We start from the raw sequence: 22,607 nt of genomic DNA on the forward strand, positions 1-22,607 counted from the left end.
TTGCCTGTGTACTTTTCACAGTTATCTTCCCAGCATTTGCCTTGACTGATTTAGGACAGTTACAGAAAACGTAAATTTTGTGGCTAGACATCAATTTCAATGCTACTGTTACAAAATTTGAGTCTTTAATTTTTACAATGAGAATGCAGATAAAAGCTTATTTCAAGGGTCTGATCCATGTAACTGAGTGTATACCTCTGAAATGACAGCTGAAATATTTATTTTGCTCTGCTAATGACTGTGTGGTGCTGAGCAAGAAGCAGCTCATATTCCTGTGCGGTTTTCCTCAGTTGGCATTGCATCAACATTCAAACACATGTATTCTCTTCAACTTGTGGTGCAAGGAAAACTGTATTGCACACAAATGATGCAATATTAAGCTACAGAAAACCATTGCTGTGAACACGATCTTTGCTTTAATGCTACGGACAATTTCCTAAACATGGAAATTGGCCATATTCAGAGTACACAACTCTCTCCTAATGATACCAATTTACCAATCTCCTTTCATGGTACAATATTACTTGATTATTTGCAACCTATGTCATACTCAAAGTTTACTGACATTATCAATCCTCCTTCAGCCAACTCTAAAGCAAATTCCAGCAAGACAATGCTCATTCTTCTCAGGTATGGAATATGCAAGCCTTATTCAGAGAATTTGGGGTAGCCCTGATCACCTATTGTCTCTCCTGCCCATCACGCTAACCACAAAACATGTTTCAGAGAGGGCTGGTTGGCAGTTCATTCATCACTGTCCTTTGGCAACCACTGTTGATGCTTTGTCAACTTACATACAAACGATTAGCAGAAGATTCCTATGGGCATATCAATGACCTCTACAATTCTGTGCCAATACACTTCTTCTTCTTCTTCTCCTTCTCCTTCTCCTTCAGCTCTACAGTTCACAGTGAGCCACAGCCTCTTCAAAAATTCTCCGTCAATCAACATAATCCAACATTCATGCTTTCCATCCTCTACAGCCCAATTTCATAAGGTCATGATACACAGAGGCTCTAATTGTAGTGCCTTAGGATTTCACACGGTAAAGAATTTTTAAAGGCAGAGAGCAATATCAGTTATACAATCTGATGTTTAGATACCTGTGTTACAAAATTCACTTCGGCCACATTTACCATTGTTTCTCTTGTGGTTTTCACAAACTGCAGTGCACAAGTAGAAAAACAAATCATCACCTGGTAGAACAAAAGGTCAGATAAGACCTCCAGTATATTTCAAGCTGTCAAATTTTTGGATGATAAGGAAGACCTTGTGTCTATTATTATCGATTCTGCTCACATAATCAGTTACCAAATTACTTGACGACTTCATGCAAAACAAGATATTTTGCATTCCACTCACTCTCCACATGGAAACTTGACTACTCTGAAGCTTGATTCTAAATCATCATCCATCAGAGAACAAACATATTGCTCCATTCAGTGAGTTCCTCAGCCAACAATGTTCAATCATTAAAAGAACTCACGGATAACAAGTTAAAATGTAGTCAACACATGGATAACCTTGTCAAGAAGCTCACTGCAGCATCTTATGCCCTTAGAAGCCTCTCTCACTGTGTTCCTCTGAAGGCAAAAGTGTTGCCTTATTATGCATGTTTTCATTCCCTGTTGTCTTCTGGGGCAGCACACAAAATAAATGAGGTGTTTGTTCAGGAGAAGAAAACAATTAGAATATTGTCTAAAGTATATCATTGTTCGCCCTGCATGAGCATTTTTAAGGGTCTAGAAATTCTTACACTTGCTTCCCAATACACCGAATCATTAATAGTCTTTGTTGCCAATAATAACAATCAGTTTCAACTGACTGTGATGTACAAGTCACAACACAGGACACAAAAATAATTTTCATGCAGACTTTGCCTCCTTGTAAAGGGATCTGAGTGGAGTTATGTGCTCTGGTGGTATGACATTCAAGAAGCACCCATCTAATGTAAAGTAAGAAATTAAGAATATCTAGCAATTCCAATAAAAATTAAAAGCCTTTCTCACTATCCACTGTTTATAAAAATTATCTGAATATATATTAATGTTATATTATAAGATCAATAGACAGACAGTCAAAAAAATTATATGAATATTTAGAATCAGGGACTGAACAGTTCTGTTAGCTCCATAGCAAATACAAGCATTTGTTGTATGCTGTGCAGCAAGTTATAATGAATTATAAATAGGATTCAATACATATAGATGTAAAAATGTTTTCTTTGAAAAATACCATTGAAATCAAGTAACTCTTAAGCTACTAACAGCAGACAAACAGCAGCTGTGTAACAAAACTGAGGGGACAGCAGCTTTCTTTCACAGCAGTAGCTTTCAGGAAATGTAAGTGGCAGAAGTGGAAGAGGCCTGGAGATACTGGAAGAATTCAGATAGATTATATAATGGTAAGACAGAGATTTAGGAACCAGGTTTTAAATTGTAAGACATTTCCAGGGGCAGATGTGGACTGTGACCACAATTGGTTATGAACCGGAGGTTAAAACTGAAGAAACTGAAAAAGGGTGGGAATTTAAGGAGATGACACCTCGATAACCAGACTAAACCAGAGGTTGTACAGAGTTTCAGGGAGAGCATAAGAGAACAACTGACAAGATTCGGAGAAAGAAATACAGTAGATTAAGAATGGGTAGCTTTGAGAGATGAAATAGTGAAGGCAGCAGAGGATCAAGTAGGCAAAAAGACAAGGGCTAGTAGAAATCCTTGGGTAACTGAAGAAATATTAAATTTAATTGATGAAAGGAGAAAATATAAAAATGCAGTAAATGAAGCAGGCAAAAAGGAATACAAACGTCTCAAAAATTTGATCGACAGGAAGTGCAAAATGGCTAAGCAGGGATGGCTAGAGGACAAATATAAGAATGTAGAGATCACTTGGCATAAGATAGATACTACCTACAGAAAAATTAAAGAAACTTTTGGAGAAATGAGAACCACTTGTATGAATATCAAGAGCTCAGATGGAAACCCAGTTCTAAGCAAAGAAGGGAAAGCAGAAATGTGGAAGGAGTATATAGAGGGCCTATACAAGGGCGGTGTACTTGAGGACAATATTATGGAAATGGAAGAGCATGTATATGATGATGAAATGGGAGATATGATAAACATTCCATTAGAACTACTGATAGCCTTGGGAGAGCCTGCCCTGACAAAACTCTACTATCTGGTTAGCAAGATGTATGAGACAGGCAAAATATCCTCAGACCTCAAGAAGAATATAATAATTCCAATCCCAAAGAAAGCAGGTGTTGAAAAGTGTGAAAATTACCAAACTATCACTTTAATACATCACGATTGCAAAATACTAACATGAATTCTTTACAGACGAATGTAAAAACTGGTAGAAGCCGAAGTTGGGGAAGATCAGTTTGGATTCCGTAGAAATATTGGAACACGTGAGGCAATACTGACCCTACGACTTATCTTTGAAGATAGATTAAGAAAAGGCAAACCTATGTTTCTAGCATTTGTAGACTTAGAGAAAGCTTTTGACAATGTTGACTGGAATACTCTCTTTCAAATTCTGAAGGTGGCAGGGGTAAAATACAGGGAGCGAAAGGCTATTTATAATTTGTACAGAAATCAGATGGCAGTTATAAGAGTCGAGGGGCATGAAAGGGAAGCAGTGGTTGGGAAGGGGGTGGGACAGGGTTGTAGCCTCTCCCCGATGTTATTCAATCTGTATATTGAGCAAGCAGTAAAGGAAATAATAGAATAATTCAGAGTAGGAGTAAAAATCCATGGAGAAGAAATAAAAACTTTGAGGTTCGCCAAAGGCATTGTAATTGTGTCAGAGACAGCAAAGGACTTGGAAAAGCAGTTGAACGGAATGGACAGTGTCTTGAAAGGAGGATATAAGATGAACATCAACAAAAGCTAAACGAGGATCATGGAATGTAGTCGAATTAAGTCGGGTGATGATGAGGAAATTACATTAGGAAATGAGACACTTAAAGTAGTAAAGGAGTTTTGCTATTTGGGGAGCAAAATAACTGATGATGGTCGAAGTAGAGAGGATATAAAATGTAGACTGGCAATGGCAAGAAAAGAGTTTCTGAAGAACAGAAATTTGTTAACATCGAGTATAGATTTAAGTGTCAGGAAGTCGTTTGTGAAAGTATTTGTATGGAGTGTAGCCATGTATGGAAGTGAAACATGGACGATTACTAGTTTGGACAAGAAGAGAATAGAAGCTTTCGAAATGTGGTGCTACAGAAGAATGTTGAAGATTATGTGGGTAGATCATGTTACTAATGAGGAGGTATTGAATAGAATTGTGGAGAAGGGGAATTTGTGGCACAACTTGACTAGAAGAAGGGATCGGTTGGTAGGGCATGTTCTGAGGCATCAAGGGATTACCAATTTAGCACTGGAGGGCAGCACTGATGGTAAAAATCGTAGAGGGAAACCAAGAGATGAATACAGTAAGCAAATTCAGAATGATGTAGGTTGCAGTAGGTACTGGGAGATGAAGAGGCTTGCACAGGATAGAGTAGCATGGATAGCTGCATCAAACCAGTCTCTGGACTGGAGACCACAACAACAACAAGCATGACTAACACTAAGCATTACATTAATAGTTTATTGTTGGTGTAGTATACACATTAGGTTTTTCTGATGTTTTTGTCTAGTGGTAATGTGTACATTGACTTGTTCTACATCCTTGAAGTTTCTCCTTAGTGCTACCTTCTGTACGATGACTGCACCTTGTTGCAGCTACAAGCCTTGCTGCAAGTGAGTTGCATTCTGTAGCCTTTTCCGGCATATTGTGAGCAAGAAATGAAGCTTATCTCGGACTGTAGTTTCTTGAATGACTAATGTAAGCTTTCATCATGCTTCTCTCACATGAACTAAACAATCTGCTGCTACAATTCATGAAACACTTCCGGCTTTAGTCCCCTGGAAGTCTGTCATGTGGAACAGGTGTTCCTTCATATATTCTTCATATGATGCCCCCCTAAGAACATTCAGTTCTGTGACTTCAAATTTTCTTCTTACTCTGCAGTTGTCTGTGCCTTCTGCTTCATGAATTACCAATAACTTAATATAATTGTTGTACTGTTTGCGTGAACCAACCACGAACTTGTACGACGGTTGGAACTTAAATAGTGACAACTATTTATTCACAACCGATACAAAAGAGTTCCATGTTTGCGCCTGTTACTGTCCTTCAAAGTAGTCACCAGTGTTGTGTAGAGCCGTTGCAACTGATGTGGAAGATGTAGTATACTGTTAGCACAGCCTGTTCTGTTGATGGTGCAAATGGAGCGGTATGCTGCCAGTCGAATCAATGGAACAGTTCTTGTCGTTTTTGGAGCATCACCTGTGACCAGCTTTCCAAAAGAAGTGGCGACACTTTCCGCGCAGCCCACCCATTATTTTGCACGAATATGTACGGGTGCAAACAGCGCAAGCTGAGGCTGCTCTGTTCGGTCGATGGGACTGGGAAGTACTGTACCGTCCACCATACTCCATGGACTTAAGTTTTTGTGACTTTGATTTGATTCGAAAGATGAAGGAACTACTTCATGGCATTTGCTTCAGAACTGTTCCAGAGATTCCACAGCCAGCAGACTGCTCCATTCGCACCATCAACAGAACAGGCTCTGCTAACGGTATACTATGCCTTCCATATAGCTGTTAATGGGTTCTACACAACGCTCGTGACTACTTTGAAGGACAGTAACAGGTGCAAACATGTAACTGTTTTAAATTGGTTGTGAATAAATAGGTGCCACTATTTAAGTTCCAACCTACGTATATCCGCATTTACCAACCTACGTATATCCGCATTTATCAACAATGTGTTGTCTTTTCAGTTCCCTTGTGCTGAATCGGCAAAAATTCGAACACTTCTCGCTAATAGTGTGTGTCCTTATTTTTGCCAAACTTGACAATCAACATCACTATTGAGCAACAGCAGCCATAGTGCTGTTGTTGTACCTTGTATTTCATTTTTCATCTAGCATCTTGTGTATTCTGTCTGAACATGTTTATGGTAGCATTAATTTGTCTCCTGTAGAAATGTGTACTATTGTTGAGTATTTTTCTGTTGTAAAGCCAGTTCTATTCCGATTATAATTAGCTTGTAGCAAGCTGCAGTTCAAGCACAGTAAATATTCACAAAAAGCAGGGTGTGGGGGATGTATTTCCGTTGTAGGTAATACAACGAAATTTGCTGGCCATCCACTGATTCTCTCGCAACATTCATCCTAGTGCTCGGCAAAGCTAGTACCCCTCCCAACCTTCTGAAATCATCAAATTAAATCTGCGTGTGACCTCAACTACCAAAGCTTTATCTGTAAATGTAAAACCACCCTGTATTTTTTGAATTATGGATTTGAGCAAAATCTTTCCATAGTCAGATAAATACGCTAAACTATTTTCAACAATCAATACCAGAGGCAGAATATTCAGAAATACCTGTAAGCTGGGATGACATCCGAGCTCCAGAAGTGTTTTTACTACTCCAACATGACCTTTGTTCACAGCAATATGTAGAGCAGTCTGGCGTCTCTTATTTCGAGCATTCAAATCTGCACCAGCATGAGCAAGGAGTTCCATTACACCTGGTTCATCGCCAAAAGCTGCATGATGTACTGCTCTGTCACCATCTTTATCCTATAAAGCAACATCAAAGTCTACATAAATATGTTTCCAGCATACTGTAAGTTGTTAACTAAACACTGAGCATAGTAAGCATTCAATTTGACACACGTAATATATACTAACCTCTATTTCCACATCAGCCTTATGTCGTAGCAAGATTTTGATTACTTCTAAATGGCCATTCTGGCTTGCAGCCTGCAGAGCTGTATGACCTCCAAATACACCATTTACATCTGCGTCAGGTCTCTTAAGGGAATCTTCACACTTCTGTGCATCTCCATTTGCTGCTGTTTTGACAAGCTCTTCTGTCACATCTCCAGAAACATGTGTTTCAAATAACTTTTTAAGCAGTGCACTCAGCCTCTCTGGAACATAAAAGGTCATTTAACCCAAATGTCCCAGCAAGAAATTATGCTTCCTAGAGAATAATTCAAATGCTCATCTTGTACAGGACACAGATATGAAAGAGAATGCTTTGGTATCAAATTGACCAAAGTCAACTGAAATAATTTTAAGATGTTTGATAAACTTCAGAAAAATACTTCCTTTGCTTCCTTGCTTTGGAAGGCCATAAATTTAATGTATTGATCCACACAACAAATCTTGTCAGTTTACCTGGTGTATTGCCAAAGAGTCACCAAGCTCATTATCTCTGGTGTTCTGCCTCCCTCCCCCCCTCCCTCCCCCCCGCAACATGCAGACAGAATCCATGTAAACAAATACCATTCATCATATGTTTCCTGTATCACCAAGTCAACAGGAAATGTTAGTTTGTGTTTAGAACAAAACAATTTTTAAAGGAGAATTTTGTGTGTCCATTTGATAGAATGATGTAGTGTGATATTCTGTTTAACAAACTGTATTAGCATGGACTGTTAAACATGGAAAGTACCTAGTAGACCAACAACACCTAAGTAACACCATTACATGACAGCAGCAGAGAGACAGCACAGGGCTGGCCAGCACAAGAAGGAACAAGTGAGACAAGTACGATGTGGTAAACAAATGTTTAAAGATCTTTTCATATCCACTGTTCTTAATGATTGTATTAGAGACTAATCACATTACAGAACTAATACACCCCTGGACATTACCACTTTACAGAATAGCCTTAGTGTTTCATTTTCTATGCCACTAACATTATGATAACAACTGTATTTTACTATGTTTTGGGGTTAAAAAAAGAAAAAAGTAATCTAGTATCCTCAAACATTCATCACATCATCTTGATATGATTAGTCCCATCTTGTGTGCCAGCCAATGCTATGATGTCTGTCTGCCACTCCCATACAGCAATGCTATTCAGTCACTGCTGGAGAAATTGCAATTGTGTGTGTTTTGCTGTCCCATTTAAACATATTTGTTTAGGCTGGCTCCAACAACACACAGAAAAATGGCAAATATCTGCCAAATAGAGATAATGACTCTTAGGAGAAATGCAGAATAAAAGATAATAACTTTATTACCATACCTCCACTAGATGTTCCTGGAATACTGCCATCTGAAGATGCCACTTTTGTGACAGCAACTGGATTATATGTCCATGAGGTGCCACAAACTTCAACTTTCAGATCATTGTCATGATATATCTGCTGCACTCTACCAATTTTTCCCAGAGTCTGAAACATATTCACAAAGTCTTATTGGAGCACAACAGCTGCTAAAAAATTAAAAAATCTTCAAGAGTTAACACAGAAATAAATTACCATATTCTGCTACAAGAACAACAAATATGGTCTTGCTGAAGAGTCAAATTTATAGATCAGCAGTGAATGTAAGTAATCAATGATGAAGTCATCAAGCAATGAGGTACAGGAAATTGAAATGAAAATAAAGATTTTGATCACCAAGAAATTGACTGTGCCGATAAAATGCAGCAACCTGAAATCAGTGCGATCTAGAGAGTTAATCACCAGTAAATGGGAATTAACTTATAAGGTGACAAAATGCATAGATTCACACTTGCATCTTTATGCAAACTTAAAAAAATATTGACATTAATAACTAAGCATTTAAAGAACATGGTAATAATGGCAACATGTTGTATTTCTGCTGTGGGGGATTGCATTATTCAGGAACTTTTTTATTGGGTAGATACAAATTTTCCAATACGTCTGTAGATATTTTTGATCATTCCCTCTGTTACATAATGAAAAATCCGGCATCCAAATCAGACTAAAAAAGATAATCTCTCATGGACCTGAAGAGAGGTTTAAACACCACATTTAAAGTTACACACTCTGAAGTTGCAACACAAATTTACTTGCTGCATGTGTAAATTGTCTAAAGAAGACACTGTTCCTGTGTTTAGAAGATAATGTAGCACTAATATGAAGTTCCATTTTGAAGGTAACATGGCTTTGTATACCAGTATTTAATGTACTGATTTTATTAAATGAAGTGTATAAAAAAAGTCTCTAATTGTGTCATGGGTAGTGATGCGTCCTGAAACATCCCAGTTGCTAATCAGTAGTATCAGCTCATTTATTCGCATAAGCTATATGGGGCATTTGCCATAGAGTATGTTGTTGTTGCAGTTGTTGTCGTCTTCAGACCAGAGACTGGTTTGATGCAACTCTCCATGCTACTATATCCTGTGCAAGACTCTCTATCTCCGAGTAACTAGTGCAACCTACATCCTTCTGAATCTGCTTACTGTATTCCTCTCTTTGGCTCCATCTACAAGTTTTACCCTCCACGCTTCCCTGCAATACTAAATTGGTAATCCCTTGATGTCTCAGAATATGTCCTACCAACCGATTCCTTCTACTAGTCAAGTTGTGCCACAAATTCCTCTTCTCCACAATTCTATTCTTCAGTACCTCCTCATTAGTTTCGTGATCTACCAATCTAATATTCAGCATTCTTCTGTAACACCACTTTGCGAAAGCTTCAGTTCTCTTATCGTCTCAACCATTTATCAGCCATGTTGCACTTCCGTACATGGCTACACTCCATACAAATACTTTCAGAAAAGACTTCCTGACACTTAAATCTATACTTGATATAAAAAATTTCTTTTCTTCAGAAAGACTTTCCTTGCAATTGCCAGTGTACATTTTACATCCTCTCTATTCGACCATCATCAATTATTTTGCTCCCCAAATATCAAAACTCATCTACTACTTTAAATGTCTCATTTCCAAATCTAATTCCCTCAGCATTGCTGGATTTAATTTGACTATGTTCCATTATCCTCATTTTGCTTTTGTTGATGTTCATCTTATATCCTCCTTTCAAGCCATTGACCATTCCATTCAGCTGCTCTTCCACGTCCTCAGCCATCTCTGACGGAATTACAACGCCATCGGAAAACCTCAAAGTTTTTACTTCTTATCCATGGATTTTAATTCCAACTCCATTTTTTCTTTTGTTTCCTTTATTGCTTGCTCAATACATACACTGAATAACATCGGTGATAGGCTACAACCCTGCCTCACTCCCTTCCCAACACTGCTTCCCTTTCATGGCCCCTCCACTCTAATAACTGCCATCTGGTTTCTGCACAAATTGTAAATAGCCTTACGCTCCCTGTATTTGACTCCTGTCACCTTCAGAATTGAAAGAGAGTATTCTAGTCAACATTGTCGAAAGCTTTCTCTAAGTCTACAAATGCTAGAAATGTGGGTTTGCCTTTCCTTAATCTTTCTTCTAAGATAAGTCGTAGAGTCAGTATTGCCTCACGTGTTCCAACAATTCTATGGAATCCAAACTGATCTTCCCAGAGGTTGGCTTCTACCAGGTTTTCCATTTGTCTATAAAGAATTCTTGTTAGTATTTTGCAGCAGTGACTTATTAAACTGATAGTTCAGTAATTTTCATATTTGTCAACATCTGCTTTCTTTGGGATTGGAATTATTATATTCTTCTTGAAGACTGAGGGTATTTCACCTGCCTCATACATCTTGCTCACCAGATGGTAGTGTTTTGTCAGGGCTGGCTCTCCCAAGGCTGTTAGTAGTTCTTGGAATGTTGTGTACTCTGGGGTCTTTCAGGGCTCTGTCAAACTCTTTACACAGTATCATATTCCCCAATTCATCTTCATCCACACCCTCTTGCATCTCCATAATATTGTCCTCAAGTACATTGCCCTTGTGTAGACCCTCTATATACTCTTTCCACCTTTCTACTTTCGCTTCTTTACTTAGAACTGGTTTTCCATCTGAGCTCTTGATATTCATACAAGTGGTTCTCTTTTCCTGGTTCCTGTAGGCAGTATCTATCTTACCCTAAGTGATATATGCCTCTACATCCTTACATTTGTCCTCTAGCCATCCCTGCTTAGCCATTTTGCATTTTCTGTCGATCTCGTTTTTGAGGCATTTGTATTCCTTTTGTATGCTTCATTTTCTGCATTTTTATATCTCTTCTTTTGCCCTTATCTTTTTACTTACATGATCCTCTGCTGCCTTTACTAGTCAAAGCTACCCATTCCTTCCTCTACTGTACTTCTTTCCCCCATTCTTGTCAATCAGTCTCTAATGCTCTATCAGAAACTCTCTACTACCTCTGGCTCTTTCAGTTTATACACATCCCATCTCCTTAAATTCCCAACTTTTTGCAGTTTCTTCAGTTTTAATCTACAGTTCATAACAAATAGATTGTGGTCAGAGTTGACATCTGTCTCCTACCATTATATAATCTATCTGAAACCTCCCAGTGACTTCAGGCCTTTTCCATGTATACAACCTTCTTTCATGATTCTTAAACCAAGAGTTAGCTATGATTAAGTTATGCTCTGTGGAAAATTCTACCAGGCAGCTTCCTCTTTCACTTCTTATCCCCATTCCAAATTCACCTACTACTTTTCCTACTCTTCCTTTACCCACTATCAAATTCCAGTCCCCCATGACTATTAAATTTTCATCTCCCTTCATGTCTGAATAATTTCTTTTATTTCATCATAGATTTCTTGAATCTCTTCCTCATCTGCGGAGCTAGTTGGCATATAAACTTGTACTACTGACTTGTACTACTGTGGTAGGCATAGGCTTCGTGTCTATCTTGGCCACAATAATGTATTCCCTATGCTTCTCGTAGGAGCTTACCTGCACTCCTATTTTTTTATTCATTACTAAATCTACTCCTGCATTACCCCTATTTGATTTTTTTAATTATAATCCTGTATTCACCTGGCCAGAAGTCTTGTTCCTCCTGCCAGTAACTTCACTAAATCCCACCACATCTAACTTTAACCTATCCATTTCACTTTTTAAATTTTCTAAGCTACCTGCCCCACTAAGGGATCTGACATTCCACATTTCGATCTGTAAGAACATCAATTTTCTTTCTCCTGATAACAACATCTTCTTGAATAGTTCCAACCTGGAGATCTGAATGGGAGACTATTTTACCTCCGGAATATTTTACCTAAAAGGATGCCATCATCATTTGACCACCAGTAAAGTTGCATGTCAGTCGTTTGCAGTACCAGCACAGCAAGGCCGTTTTGGTTAATGTTACAAGGCCAGATCAGTCAATCATCCAGACTGTTGTCAATGCAAGTATTGAAAAGGCTGCGGCTCCTCTTCAGTAACCACACATTAGTCTGGCCTCTCAACAGATTCGATTGTAGTTGCACCTACGGTACGGCTATCTGTATCACTGAGGCACGCAAGCCTCCGCACCAACGGCAAGGTCCATGGTTCATGGGGGGAGATAGAGTATGTAACAGTTTGTTTTATGTGCTTAATCTGTGGCAACGTCACATAGTGTTCATTTGACCTTTGGTCACTTTGATAACACCAACTGGTCTGCAGGTGTGCATACCAGAGAGCACATGCATCCGAAGCCAACATTTGACCATCCAGACAGTCATCTGACACAGATGATTAGTCACTTGATCAGGACAGCATAGATTTGGTGCTTGTTGTGTAGTCCTGGGACCCTTATGGTTATCACCTTTTCAGTAAACATCATATGTATAATTAGTTTTAACTTTCAAACTCAGTAAAGACAGCTTAATTTTGGTCCAATTTATGTTTGCTTTATTGCCACAAGACCACCATCTTTGTACTGGAAAACTTTGTTAGAACACCATTTGATGCTAGCAAGTTGGTCTTCTTGAGGGGTTATTTCTTCATTCATATACGACACTGTGTGTAATGGATTATCAGGAACATTTTGAAGTAACACAACTTCAGAATCTTTTTTGTTTGCTTATGTGTATTTTTCATTGAAGAATCTTTTTAAAAAATCCAACTTCTTGAATGTTCGCTACTACTCTTCTTCGAACTTGTATTCCTGATTGCTCCTCAGTAAATCACTCACGGGTTTTTGAATTGTAGAGGACTGTGATATCAAATTTCTAAAGCATCCTGTAACTCCTATGAAACTTTGTATCACAGAAACAAATTTTGATTCTTGAAAGTTTTTAGTCTTTCACCTTTTCGGGAGAAGGTTGAATTTGCCAACACTGTGCAAAGAAACTTGACCATTCCCTTCAAGACATGGCATTTTGCTACATTAATTTCAACACTATATTTTGATGAACTTGATTCTAAAATTCCTTGACCAAGTGATACTGGACTTGGTTGCTGACATCTTCTTTCTCTCCTGATGCTAAACTTCTGGGTATGCTATATTTTGTTTGTTGTACTTTCGCAACAATCTTCATTCTAATATCAACAGTTTTCATTTTTGTTGGAATGTACTTTGTCACTAAACCTTCAATTTGTTCCCTTGTTTCATCACTTGCAGTGTTCTCAATATTTGGTTTATCTGCTTTAATATACATACGAGATGAACTCCCCCTTCTGTCTTGATAATACCATCTTTGTTCTTGTTTATTAAAATTTCAATTTTTTTAAATGCAAAGTGTCTCTACAAACCATATAAAAACTTGTTTCTGATCTAAACAACGCAGACAGCAAGATGGCGTTATCACAACTATCCTGAAGCGATCCACAGCTGCCACCACAAAACGAACACTGGAAAGAAGTCATGCCCTCAAAGCAATTGCCACATTGCCTGTCAGGATCTCATGGCTGACCTGCCTCACATAAGCAGGTGCTCTGTCGACAATGAGAGTTCTCGATGGTGTTCCATATGATCTACAAATTATGCCTGCTGCCTTGTGATGACTATTACCATCTCGGACCCAGACTACCCTTCGACTGTGTAGTTCTGTACTTATCCACCATGTGTCTATCCAGTGAATATGGAATAAAAAGTGTTAGCAAGTGTAAACCCCAACAGTTTCAGTTTTCAAATAATCAATCTCAGCAGCAACTGTAAGATACCCTTGTGGGGAGATGAAGTTTTTTTTCAAACCGTGTTTAAACTACAACTGCAGATATATTCCGCAATCTTAAAGCATCCATTCTCTCTTGTAGTTGATAAATTGACTGCCACTGTCAATTAGCACCCTTACCTCTTTGTTACTTGTGGACATTATTAGATTAACAATTGTTAATACTCCCCGTAACAGTATTTGCATTCCTTATCATCTTTTAATTATTATTCTCCTTCATGCACTCAGATGAGACATGGACAAAGTCACTGCAACAGAGGCATCTCTGTCACAGCAAAACAATTATGGTTTGGATCTGAAACTACAGTTTTAGTGTTTCTGTTACTTGAGTCTCTAGTATCTATGATACCGAGTTTCTAAAATTTTCACTGCTGTAACCTGTGCTATTTATTTTTGCCAATGACTTCATAACTCTTCAATAATGCCTCATTTTGTACTTCCAGCACTATAAAATAGACTTTTTGTGCCACAGTCGTCTTCTATCTCATTAATCATAGACTGGAATAAAAAGTTGCTATCAATGTCAGCACAGCTGGCAATCTCTTTCCTTATGTGAAGAAGAAAAAAAACAAAAAAAACAGGAGTATGCAATTGGTTCCAAGTCTAATAACAATTTTTCTTTTTTAACTGGACATCCATCACTGCCACTAAATGACTAGAATACATTCAACATTACAGAGTGACAAAAAATATACATTGATTCCATGAATGTGGTGTAACTGTGTTTGCCTTTTATTGCCTGTCATTGAATCGGATTCTCTTTGTCTTTTTGTACACTGAACTCTATCTTCTGTTGCTACCTGTCTGGATTTCATCCTCATTATCATCCTCATCCCCCCCCATGAACCATGGACCTTGCCGTTGGTGGGGAGGCTTGCGTGCCTCAGCGATACAGATGGCCGTACCGTAGGTGCAACCACAACGGAGGGGTATCTGTTGAGAGGCCAGACAAACGTGTGGTTCCTGAAGAGGGGCAGCAGCCTTTTCAGTAGTTGCAAGGGCAACAGTCTGGATGATTGACTGATCTGGCCTTGCAACATTAACCAAAACGGCCTTGCTGTGCTGGTACTGCGAACGGCTGAAAGCAAGGGGAAACTACAGCCGTAATTTTTCCCGAGGACATGCAGCTTTACTGTATGATTAAATGATGATGGCATCCTCTTGGGTAAAATATTCCGGAGGTAAAATAGTCCCCCATTCGGATCTCCGGGCGGGGACTACTCAGGAGGATGTCGTTATCAGGAGAAAGAAAACTGGCATTCTACGGATCGGAGTGTGGAATGTCAGATCCCTTAATCGGGCAGGTAGGTTAGAAAATTTAAAAAGGGAAATGGATAGGTTAAAGTTAGATATAGTGGGAATTAGTGAAGTTCGGTGGCAGGAGGAACAAGACTTCTGGTCAGGTGACTACAGGGTTATAAACACAAAATCAAATAGGGGTAATGCAGGAGTAGGTTTAATAATGAATAGGAAAATAGGAATGCGGGTAAGCTACTACAAACAGCATAGTGAACGCATTATTGTGGCCAAGATGGATACGAAGCCCACACCTACTACAGTAGTACAAGTTTATATGCCAACTAGCTCTCCAGATGATGAAGAAATTGAAGAAAAGTACGATGAAATAAAAGAAATTGTTCAGATAGTGAAGGGTGACGAAAATTTAATAGTAATGGGTGACTGGAATTCGAGTGTAGGAAAAGGGAGAGAAGGAAACATAGTAGGTGAATATGGATTGGGGCTAAGAAATGAAAGAGGAAGCCGCCTAGTAGAATTTTGCACGGAGCACAACTTAATCATAGCTAACACTTGGTTTCAGAATCATGAAAGAAGGTTGTATACGTGGAAGAACCCTGGAGATACTAAAAGGTATCAAATAGATTATATAATGGTAAGACAGAGATTTAGGAACCAGATTTTAAGTTGTAAGACATTTCCAGGGGCAGATGTGGACTCGGACCACAATCTATTGGTTATGACCTGTAGATTAAAACTGAAGAAACTGCAAAAATGTGGGAAATTAAGGAGATGGGACCTGGATAAACTGAAAGAACCAGAGGTTGTACAGAGTTTCAGGGAGAGCATAAGGGGACAATTGACAGGAATAGGGGAAAGAAATACAGTAGAAGAAGAATGGGTATCTCTGAGGGATGAAGTAGTGAAGGCAGCAGAGGATAAAGTAGGTAAAAAGACGAGGGCTGCTAGAAATCCTTGGGTAACAGAAGAAATATTGAATTTAATTGATGAAAGGAGAAAATATAAAAATGCAGTAAATGAAGCAGGCAAAAAGGAATACAGACGTCTCAAAAATGAGATCGACAGGAAGTGCAAAATGGCTAAACAGGGATGGCTAGAGGACAAATGTAAGGATGTAGAAGGTTATCTCACTAGGGGTAAGATAGATACTGCCTACAGGAAAATTAAAGAGACCTTTGGAGAGAAGAGAACCACGTGTATGAATATCAAGAGCTCAGATGGCAACCCAGTTCTAAGCAAAGAAGGGAAGGCAGAAAGGTGGAAGGAGTATATAGAAGGTTTATACAAGGGTGATGTACTTGAGGACAATATTATGGAAATGGAAGAGGATGTAGATGAAGACGAAATGGGAGATACGATACTGCGTGAAGAGTTTGACAGAGCACTGAAAGACCTGAGTCGAAACAAGGCCCCCGGAGTAGACAACATTCCATTAGAACTACTGACGGCCTTGGGAGAGCCAGTCATGACAAAACTCTACCAGCTGGTGAGCAAGATGTATGACACAGGCGAAATACCCTCAGACTTCAAGAAGAATATAATAATTCCAATCCCAAAGAAAGCAGGTGCTGACAGATGTGAAAATTACCGAACTATCAGTTTAATAAGTCACAGCTGCAAAATACTAACGCGAATTCTTTACAGACGAATGGAAAAACTGGTAGATGCGGACCTCGGGGAGGATCAGTTTGGATTCCGTCGAAATGTTGGAACACGTGAGGCAATACTGACCTTACGACTTATCTTAGAAGAAAGATTAAGAAAAGGCAAACCTACGTTTCTAGCATTTGTAGACTTAGAGAAAGCTTTTGACAATGTTGACTGGAATACTCTTTTTCAAATTCTAAAGGAGGCAGGGGTAAAATCCAGGGAGCGAAAGGCTATTTACAATTTGTACAGAAACCAGATGGCAGTCATAAAAGTTGAGGGGCATGAAAGGGAAGCAGTGGTTGGGAAAGGAGTGAGACAGGGTTGTAGCCTCTCCCCGATGTTATTCAATCTGTATATTGAGCAAGCAGTAAAGGAAACAAAAGAAAAATTTGGAGTAGGTATTAAAATTCATGGAGACAAAGTAAAAACTTTGAGGTTTGCCGATGACATTGTAATTCTGTCAGAGACGGCAAAGGACTTGGAAGAGCAGTTGAACGGAATGGACAGTGTCTTGAAAGGAGGATATAAGATGAACATCAACAAAAGCAAAACGAGGATAATGGAATGTAGTCGAATTAAATCGAGTGATGCTGAGGGAATTAGATTAGGAAATGAGACACTTAAAGTAGTAAAGGAGTTTTGCTATTTAGGAAGTAAAATAACTGATGATGGTCGAAGTAGAGAGGATATAAAATGTAGACTGGCAATGGCAAGGAAAGCGTTTCTGAAGAAGAGAAATTTGTTAACATCGAATATAGATTTATGTATCAGGAAGTCGTTTCTGAAAGTATTTGTTTGGAGTGTAGCCATGTATGGAAGTGAAACATGGACGATTACTAGTTTGGACAAGAAGAGAATAGAAGCTTTCGAAATGTGGTGCTACAGAAGAATACTGAAGATAAGGTGGATAGATCACGTAACTAATGAGGAGGTATTGAATAGGATTGGGGAGAAGAGAAGTTTGTGGCACAACTTGACTAGAAGAAGGGATCGGTTGGTAGGACATGTTTTGAGGCATCAAGGGATCACAAATTTAGCGTTGGAGGGCAGCGTGGAGGGTAAAAATCGTAGAGGGAGACCGAGGGATGAGTACACTAAGCAGATTCAAAAGGATGTAGGTTGCAGTAGGTACTGGGAGATGAAGCAGCTTGCACAGGATAGAGTAGCATGGAGAGCTGCATCAAACCAGTCTCAGGACTGAAGACAACAACAACAACATATCATCCTCATCATAAGCATCAAGACTATCCTTTCCACATTCTGTGTCGTGGTTAATCTTTAATGCAAGTTGGTCAGTGTCGGATAAATAATAACAAATTACAGTAGTTATTTCCCCATTCTATACACAGCATATTACAGACTGCTCCTCATTCCTCTTCTAAAAATGACAGTTCAACAAATGACTTCTTAGCTTCAATTTTGTCAAATGCTGGTTGAAAAACAATGCCAAAATATTCTTTCAAGATTCCAGTTTTTTTCTATTATTGGGGACTGTTTTGAAAATTAACTTATGAAAAGAGTTAAAGGATTTAACCAATACACAGATAATATTTTCATTTTATTTTTTGACTTTGTCTCAGTATTAATAACCAGTTAAATTTGTCATTGCAAGTACCATCTTGGCATACAGTATTATAAATTAATATGGACAAAAAAAATTTGGTTCATTTGATATTTCTCCTTGTGTCATAAAATTTAAAATTCCTCTTTACACCATTCTACTGCTAATCTACACAATCACACAATTCCACATCATCATAAACACATTATTGGTTAGAAAAATTTGGCATAAATATTATAGATAGACAGACAAAACTGTGTCATCACTGGTACAGCTGATTACAGCAGAGCCCCCACAATTTCTATGAAAAAGTTTCTGATTCTCACATAAACTGTTCATTATCACAACAACCGCAAATTCTAATTATGAACACAACAAAACAAAACAAAAAAACGAACAGCACAGTGCAACTGTTTTCCACGAAGACACAAAAAGTACTCTGCAATATCTTCCTTAGCTTGCTGTGTCACTTGCCTCGTCAGTAGGAAAACCTTTAAATCCCCCCTCCAAATCCCACATACAGTATTCAATAACAGATACTCACTGGAGCCATTGCCTCTGCCCATTCTCCATGGCCACGTTGCAAAATCTTGATTCTTTCAAGGTCACTACAAATCTGAACAAGATCACCTACAGTGAACTGTTGATGGGTTTCATTTGTTCCTAAACTTGGAACTGATGTAGACACTTTAGTGAGAACTGCTGGATTAAATGTCCATCTGGAATAAAAAACAGCACTACATAAGTATTACAACAAAAACATTAGTTATCAGAAATTAGGACATATTAGGTGAAACTGAATGCAGCAAAGAATATCACTTTTCTTAAGGTAAGGTGTTATAACATTACAAGAGGAGTTGATTGATTGGTATCTCATCTCACTCAATAGCGAGTCATATCAACATCCACACATTTGAATTTAAACGTCACAAGGAGTTCTGAAAATACGCAGATCAGTTTCTATACTAACTTCCCATTATCGCCAGAAAGTATGTCCTGTTTCCCATTTAAGACAATATACTACTTGCCATTAAAATTGCAACGACATGAGGGCAGCATACAGCACACACAAAATTGCCAAAAAGTGAACTACTTGCCTTTAGATGCAAGTAATTAGCATTTCAGCACAACCACACAAATTAAAGATGAATAATGCCATGTTCTGTACCTAAGGAAAGGTTATGAAGTGAGTTTGCAATAGGTTCCCAGGTTTCCTATCATTGCAATTTGACTTCATTATTCTGGTAGTTAGTGTTCCATCACTCTATCCACCAAAACTTTGTATGTTTGACCCATGTTGAAGCTTCAGTGGCATACCAACCAGATCCTGTCAGCTTCCCCTACTGACCTGATTCTTTAATCCAAATATTAAGACACACTTAAACCTACGTTCACTTTCCTCTCCTGGTGTGATCGCCACATATATCATGATTCTCAGCTGCTGCCTCCGAAGATACAGTCTGGTTGCATATCTTGCCTATTTGCTCTGGCCATAAAGGCACACAGGCAAAAAAAAAAGGGACCACAACCCCACGGCAAGCCCACTTATGCCTGGCGAGATCACTGTTTCTTTCACTGCATCAAAATATTTCAGTCCTTACACTGGTAACTTTTGACACACAAGTTCTTACGTACAAAACAGTATCTTCTCATTCTCAACAATATCACCATGGGAAACTGGCAGAATACCAATGCTTGAATAACAATCTTGACTTCACAGAAGAATTCAAGCATGACTTATATGCTAAGAATCAAAACTACTCATAGATTCTACTGGATTTTACATGACTATTAATCCTGGGAAAAAAGAGGAAGAAGAAAAAGAAAAGAGAGACAAAAAAAAAAACCTCTAGCAACAAGTCACATTCGAAACATAATGGTCCCACTGAAAGGGGGTAATGTTAATGACCACTTACTCTCAATAGGTTTGAGTATGAAGCTCTCACTGCGACAATCTTGGGCGGTTTCCTACCTGCTTCTATCTTGTTCCCCTAGGACAGTCACACAAGAAAGCATTCAGCTTTGATGAAGTAAAAGTCAGCAGTTTATGAAACAAATTCTGTATGCTGCATTCCCCATTAACAAAACAGTTCTGAACCAATGTGTTACATTGTTACTGACTGCTACTAGTTGATGTTTAAATATCTGAAGTTACCACTCCTCCACTCATGCCTCAGAAATATATTGCAATAAATTGCTGACAGCTTTATGGAAAGGCCACTACCCTGTACAGCCTGTATGATATAAGGAGATTTCTCTCACATTCCTGATAGGAGTCCCCACATCTCACAGCTGAAGTTCCACCGATACTGGTGGCCGATGATTGCATGATGGACTGCACTGCTGGTGGCTAAAATAAAAAGTGGCCACTGTATGAAGGGTCTGTTATGACCTAGGTTGAACATCTCACAGTGGACAGCTAGCACTGTCAACAGTCCACCTTGTGGCGAAACAAACGCTGTATCATTTGAGAGGCAAGCGCGTGAGCCAGGACTTACCCCAGTTCACTCCTACTAGTGCCACGTCACCATAACACGTCTGTGCATAGCATACAAGTATTGCACTGTAATCTAGGGATGAAAATAAAAATTAAAGAAGCTTTTCCAAACTTTATCGACATATGCTTCAGTTTATTAATGTTCAAATTGTCAAATCTCATAGTAATCAGATGAATATCTTTTCCTAAATACATCGCTTTGAGAAAAAAAATGTGGTGTTAAATAATAAAGCTAGAAAGCCAAAAACTGGTCAGAATGTGCAAGTGTATGACAAAGTCAACTGTTATTTATCGTATGGCATACATCACAATCATTATACATTTTGCACATATGTTAATTAAAGACTGACATCAAGACATTTAATATAATCTATTGCCTCTTCTGTTGCAGTGAGGAAATTGTTGAAGGTTCCCTTGTAGGCTCCAACCAAGCTTTCTTCCATTATGTGTCAGACTGTTTGTTTTTCAGGGCCGCAGTTGCAATTTGGTGTTGGTATCATTCCCCATTTGTAGAGGGCTTCAGGACATCATCCGTGGCCAGTACGTATGAGTTGTCCACACTTTGCGTGACTAGTTGAAGCCAGGCAGTTTCTCAACCAGAGTCAAACTTTGGAATTTTGGTGAGCAGTGTTGTTTCCACAGATTGTCGACATCAGAGTTGGAGTTTGCCATCTCTCTGGCAGAGAGTAATGCTGGTCTTCTTGATTTAAGTCTTCTGCGCTCCAAGTCAGCTATGTCACTGTGTATGAGCAGCTGTGGGTTATTAGTTATCTTGCTGAACTCACTGCGAAGAGCATTTTTTCGTCATATATCTGGGGGGGGGTGGGGGGTGGTATGTGATGCAGGGTTGACAGCCATACAGTGGGCATAGATTTTATTGTGCCACTGATAGTGTGCATGGTGTCATTTATTATCACATCAATCCTGCTTGTATGCAGGCTGTTAATCCATACAGGAGCAATGTGCCGAGTGTGCTTGCTGTGGAGTCCCAGGTAGTACCACACAGTTTATAGATGATGATGTATCTTGTCCTCATTTTATCTGCAGTCTTTGTCGGATGCTCCTTGTAAGAGAGCATCCTGTCCAATATGACTCCTACGTATTTGGGGTAGTTGTTATGGCTAAGGTGTTTCCCTTCAAAGATGACATTAAGCTCTCTTCTTGCTGAGGTGCAAAGGTGGAAGCATGATACTTCGGTCTTAGTCAGATACGGCTGCAGTCTCCATTTGCCAAAATAGCCACTCAGCAACTTCAAATCAGAGCACAAGGTGTTTTCAGTAGCCTCGAATGATTCATGTTGCGTGGCTATAGCCGAATCGTCTGCCTAGCCAAACTTCCTAGATTGTGTGTTTGGGATGTGAGAAGAATAAAGATTGGAGAACAATGGAGAAGGGACTGAGCCTTATGTTGAGAATTTTGGTAGAGCTCATTTGTTCTCCAGTAATCATTTGAAAACCTCCTCTGGCAACCATGATATCGACAAGTCTGATGATATTGCTGCATCGGATTATTTGTGTTAGTCTGTATACCAGACCTTGTCTTCAGACAGGCTGCATTCAGGTCTATGAATGCAACTGATGTTATTTTGCTCTCTGGTGGCCTGCCTCTATATGTGCTGTCAGGGAAAGTACTTGATCAGTGCAGGTTCTCTAAGGTCGAAATCCTGATTGTTAATCTGGAATTGATTCTAGTATTTTTTGGGCTCAGTCTGTTATATAGGAGTCTCTCAAGCAGCTTGTATATGACACTTAGCAATGCGATTGG

The 22,607-nt window shown here is 38.9% G+C and overlaps 1 protein-coding gene across 1 annotated transcript in view; it reads right to left on the reverse strand.

The window, feature by feature from the left end:
- The window catches only part of LOC126272070 (E3 ubiquitin-protein ligase MIB1), a 1,610,869-nt gene that overhangs the window by 1,530,252 nt on the left and 58,010 nt on the right, over window positions 1-22,607 (reverse strand). The window contains exons 7-10 of the mRNA XM_049974615.1: window positions 18,891-19,065; window positions 8,098-8,245; window positions 6,750-6,991; window positions 6,441-6,638 (exon numbers count right to left, since the gene is read on the reverse strand). Coding sequence (XP_049830572.1) covers window positions 6,441-6,638; window positions 6,750-6,991; window positions 8,098-8,245; window positions 18,891-19,065 — 763 coding nt within the window. The remainder of the gene's footprint in view (window positions 1-6,440; window positions 6,639-6,749; window positions 6,992-8,097; window positions 8,246-18,890; window positions 19,066-22,607) is intronic.

This window comes from Schistocerca gregaria, chromosome 5, assembly GCF_023897955.1.
Source record: "Schistocerca gregaria isolate iqSchGreg1 chromosome 5, iqSchGreg1.2, whole genome shotgun sequence".
Classification (NCBI taxonomy): Eukaryota; Metazoa; Arthropoda; class Insecta; order Orthoptera; family Acrididae; genus Schistocerca; species Schistocerca gregaria.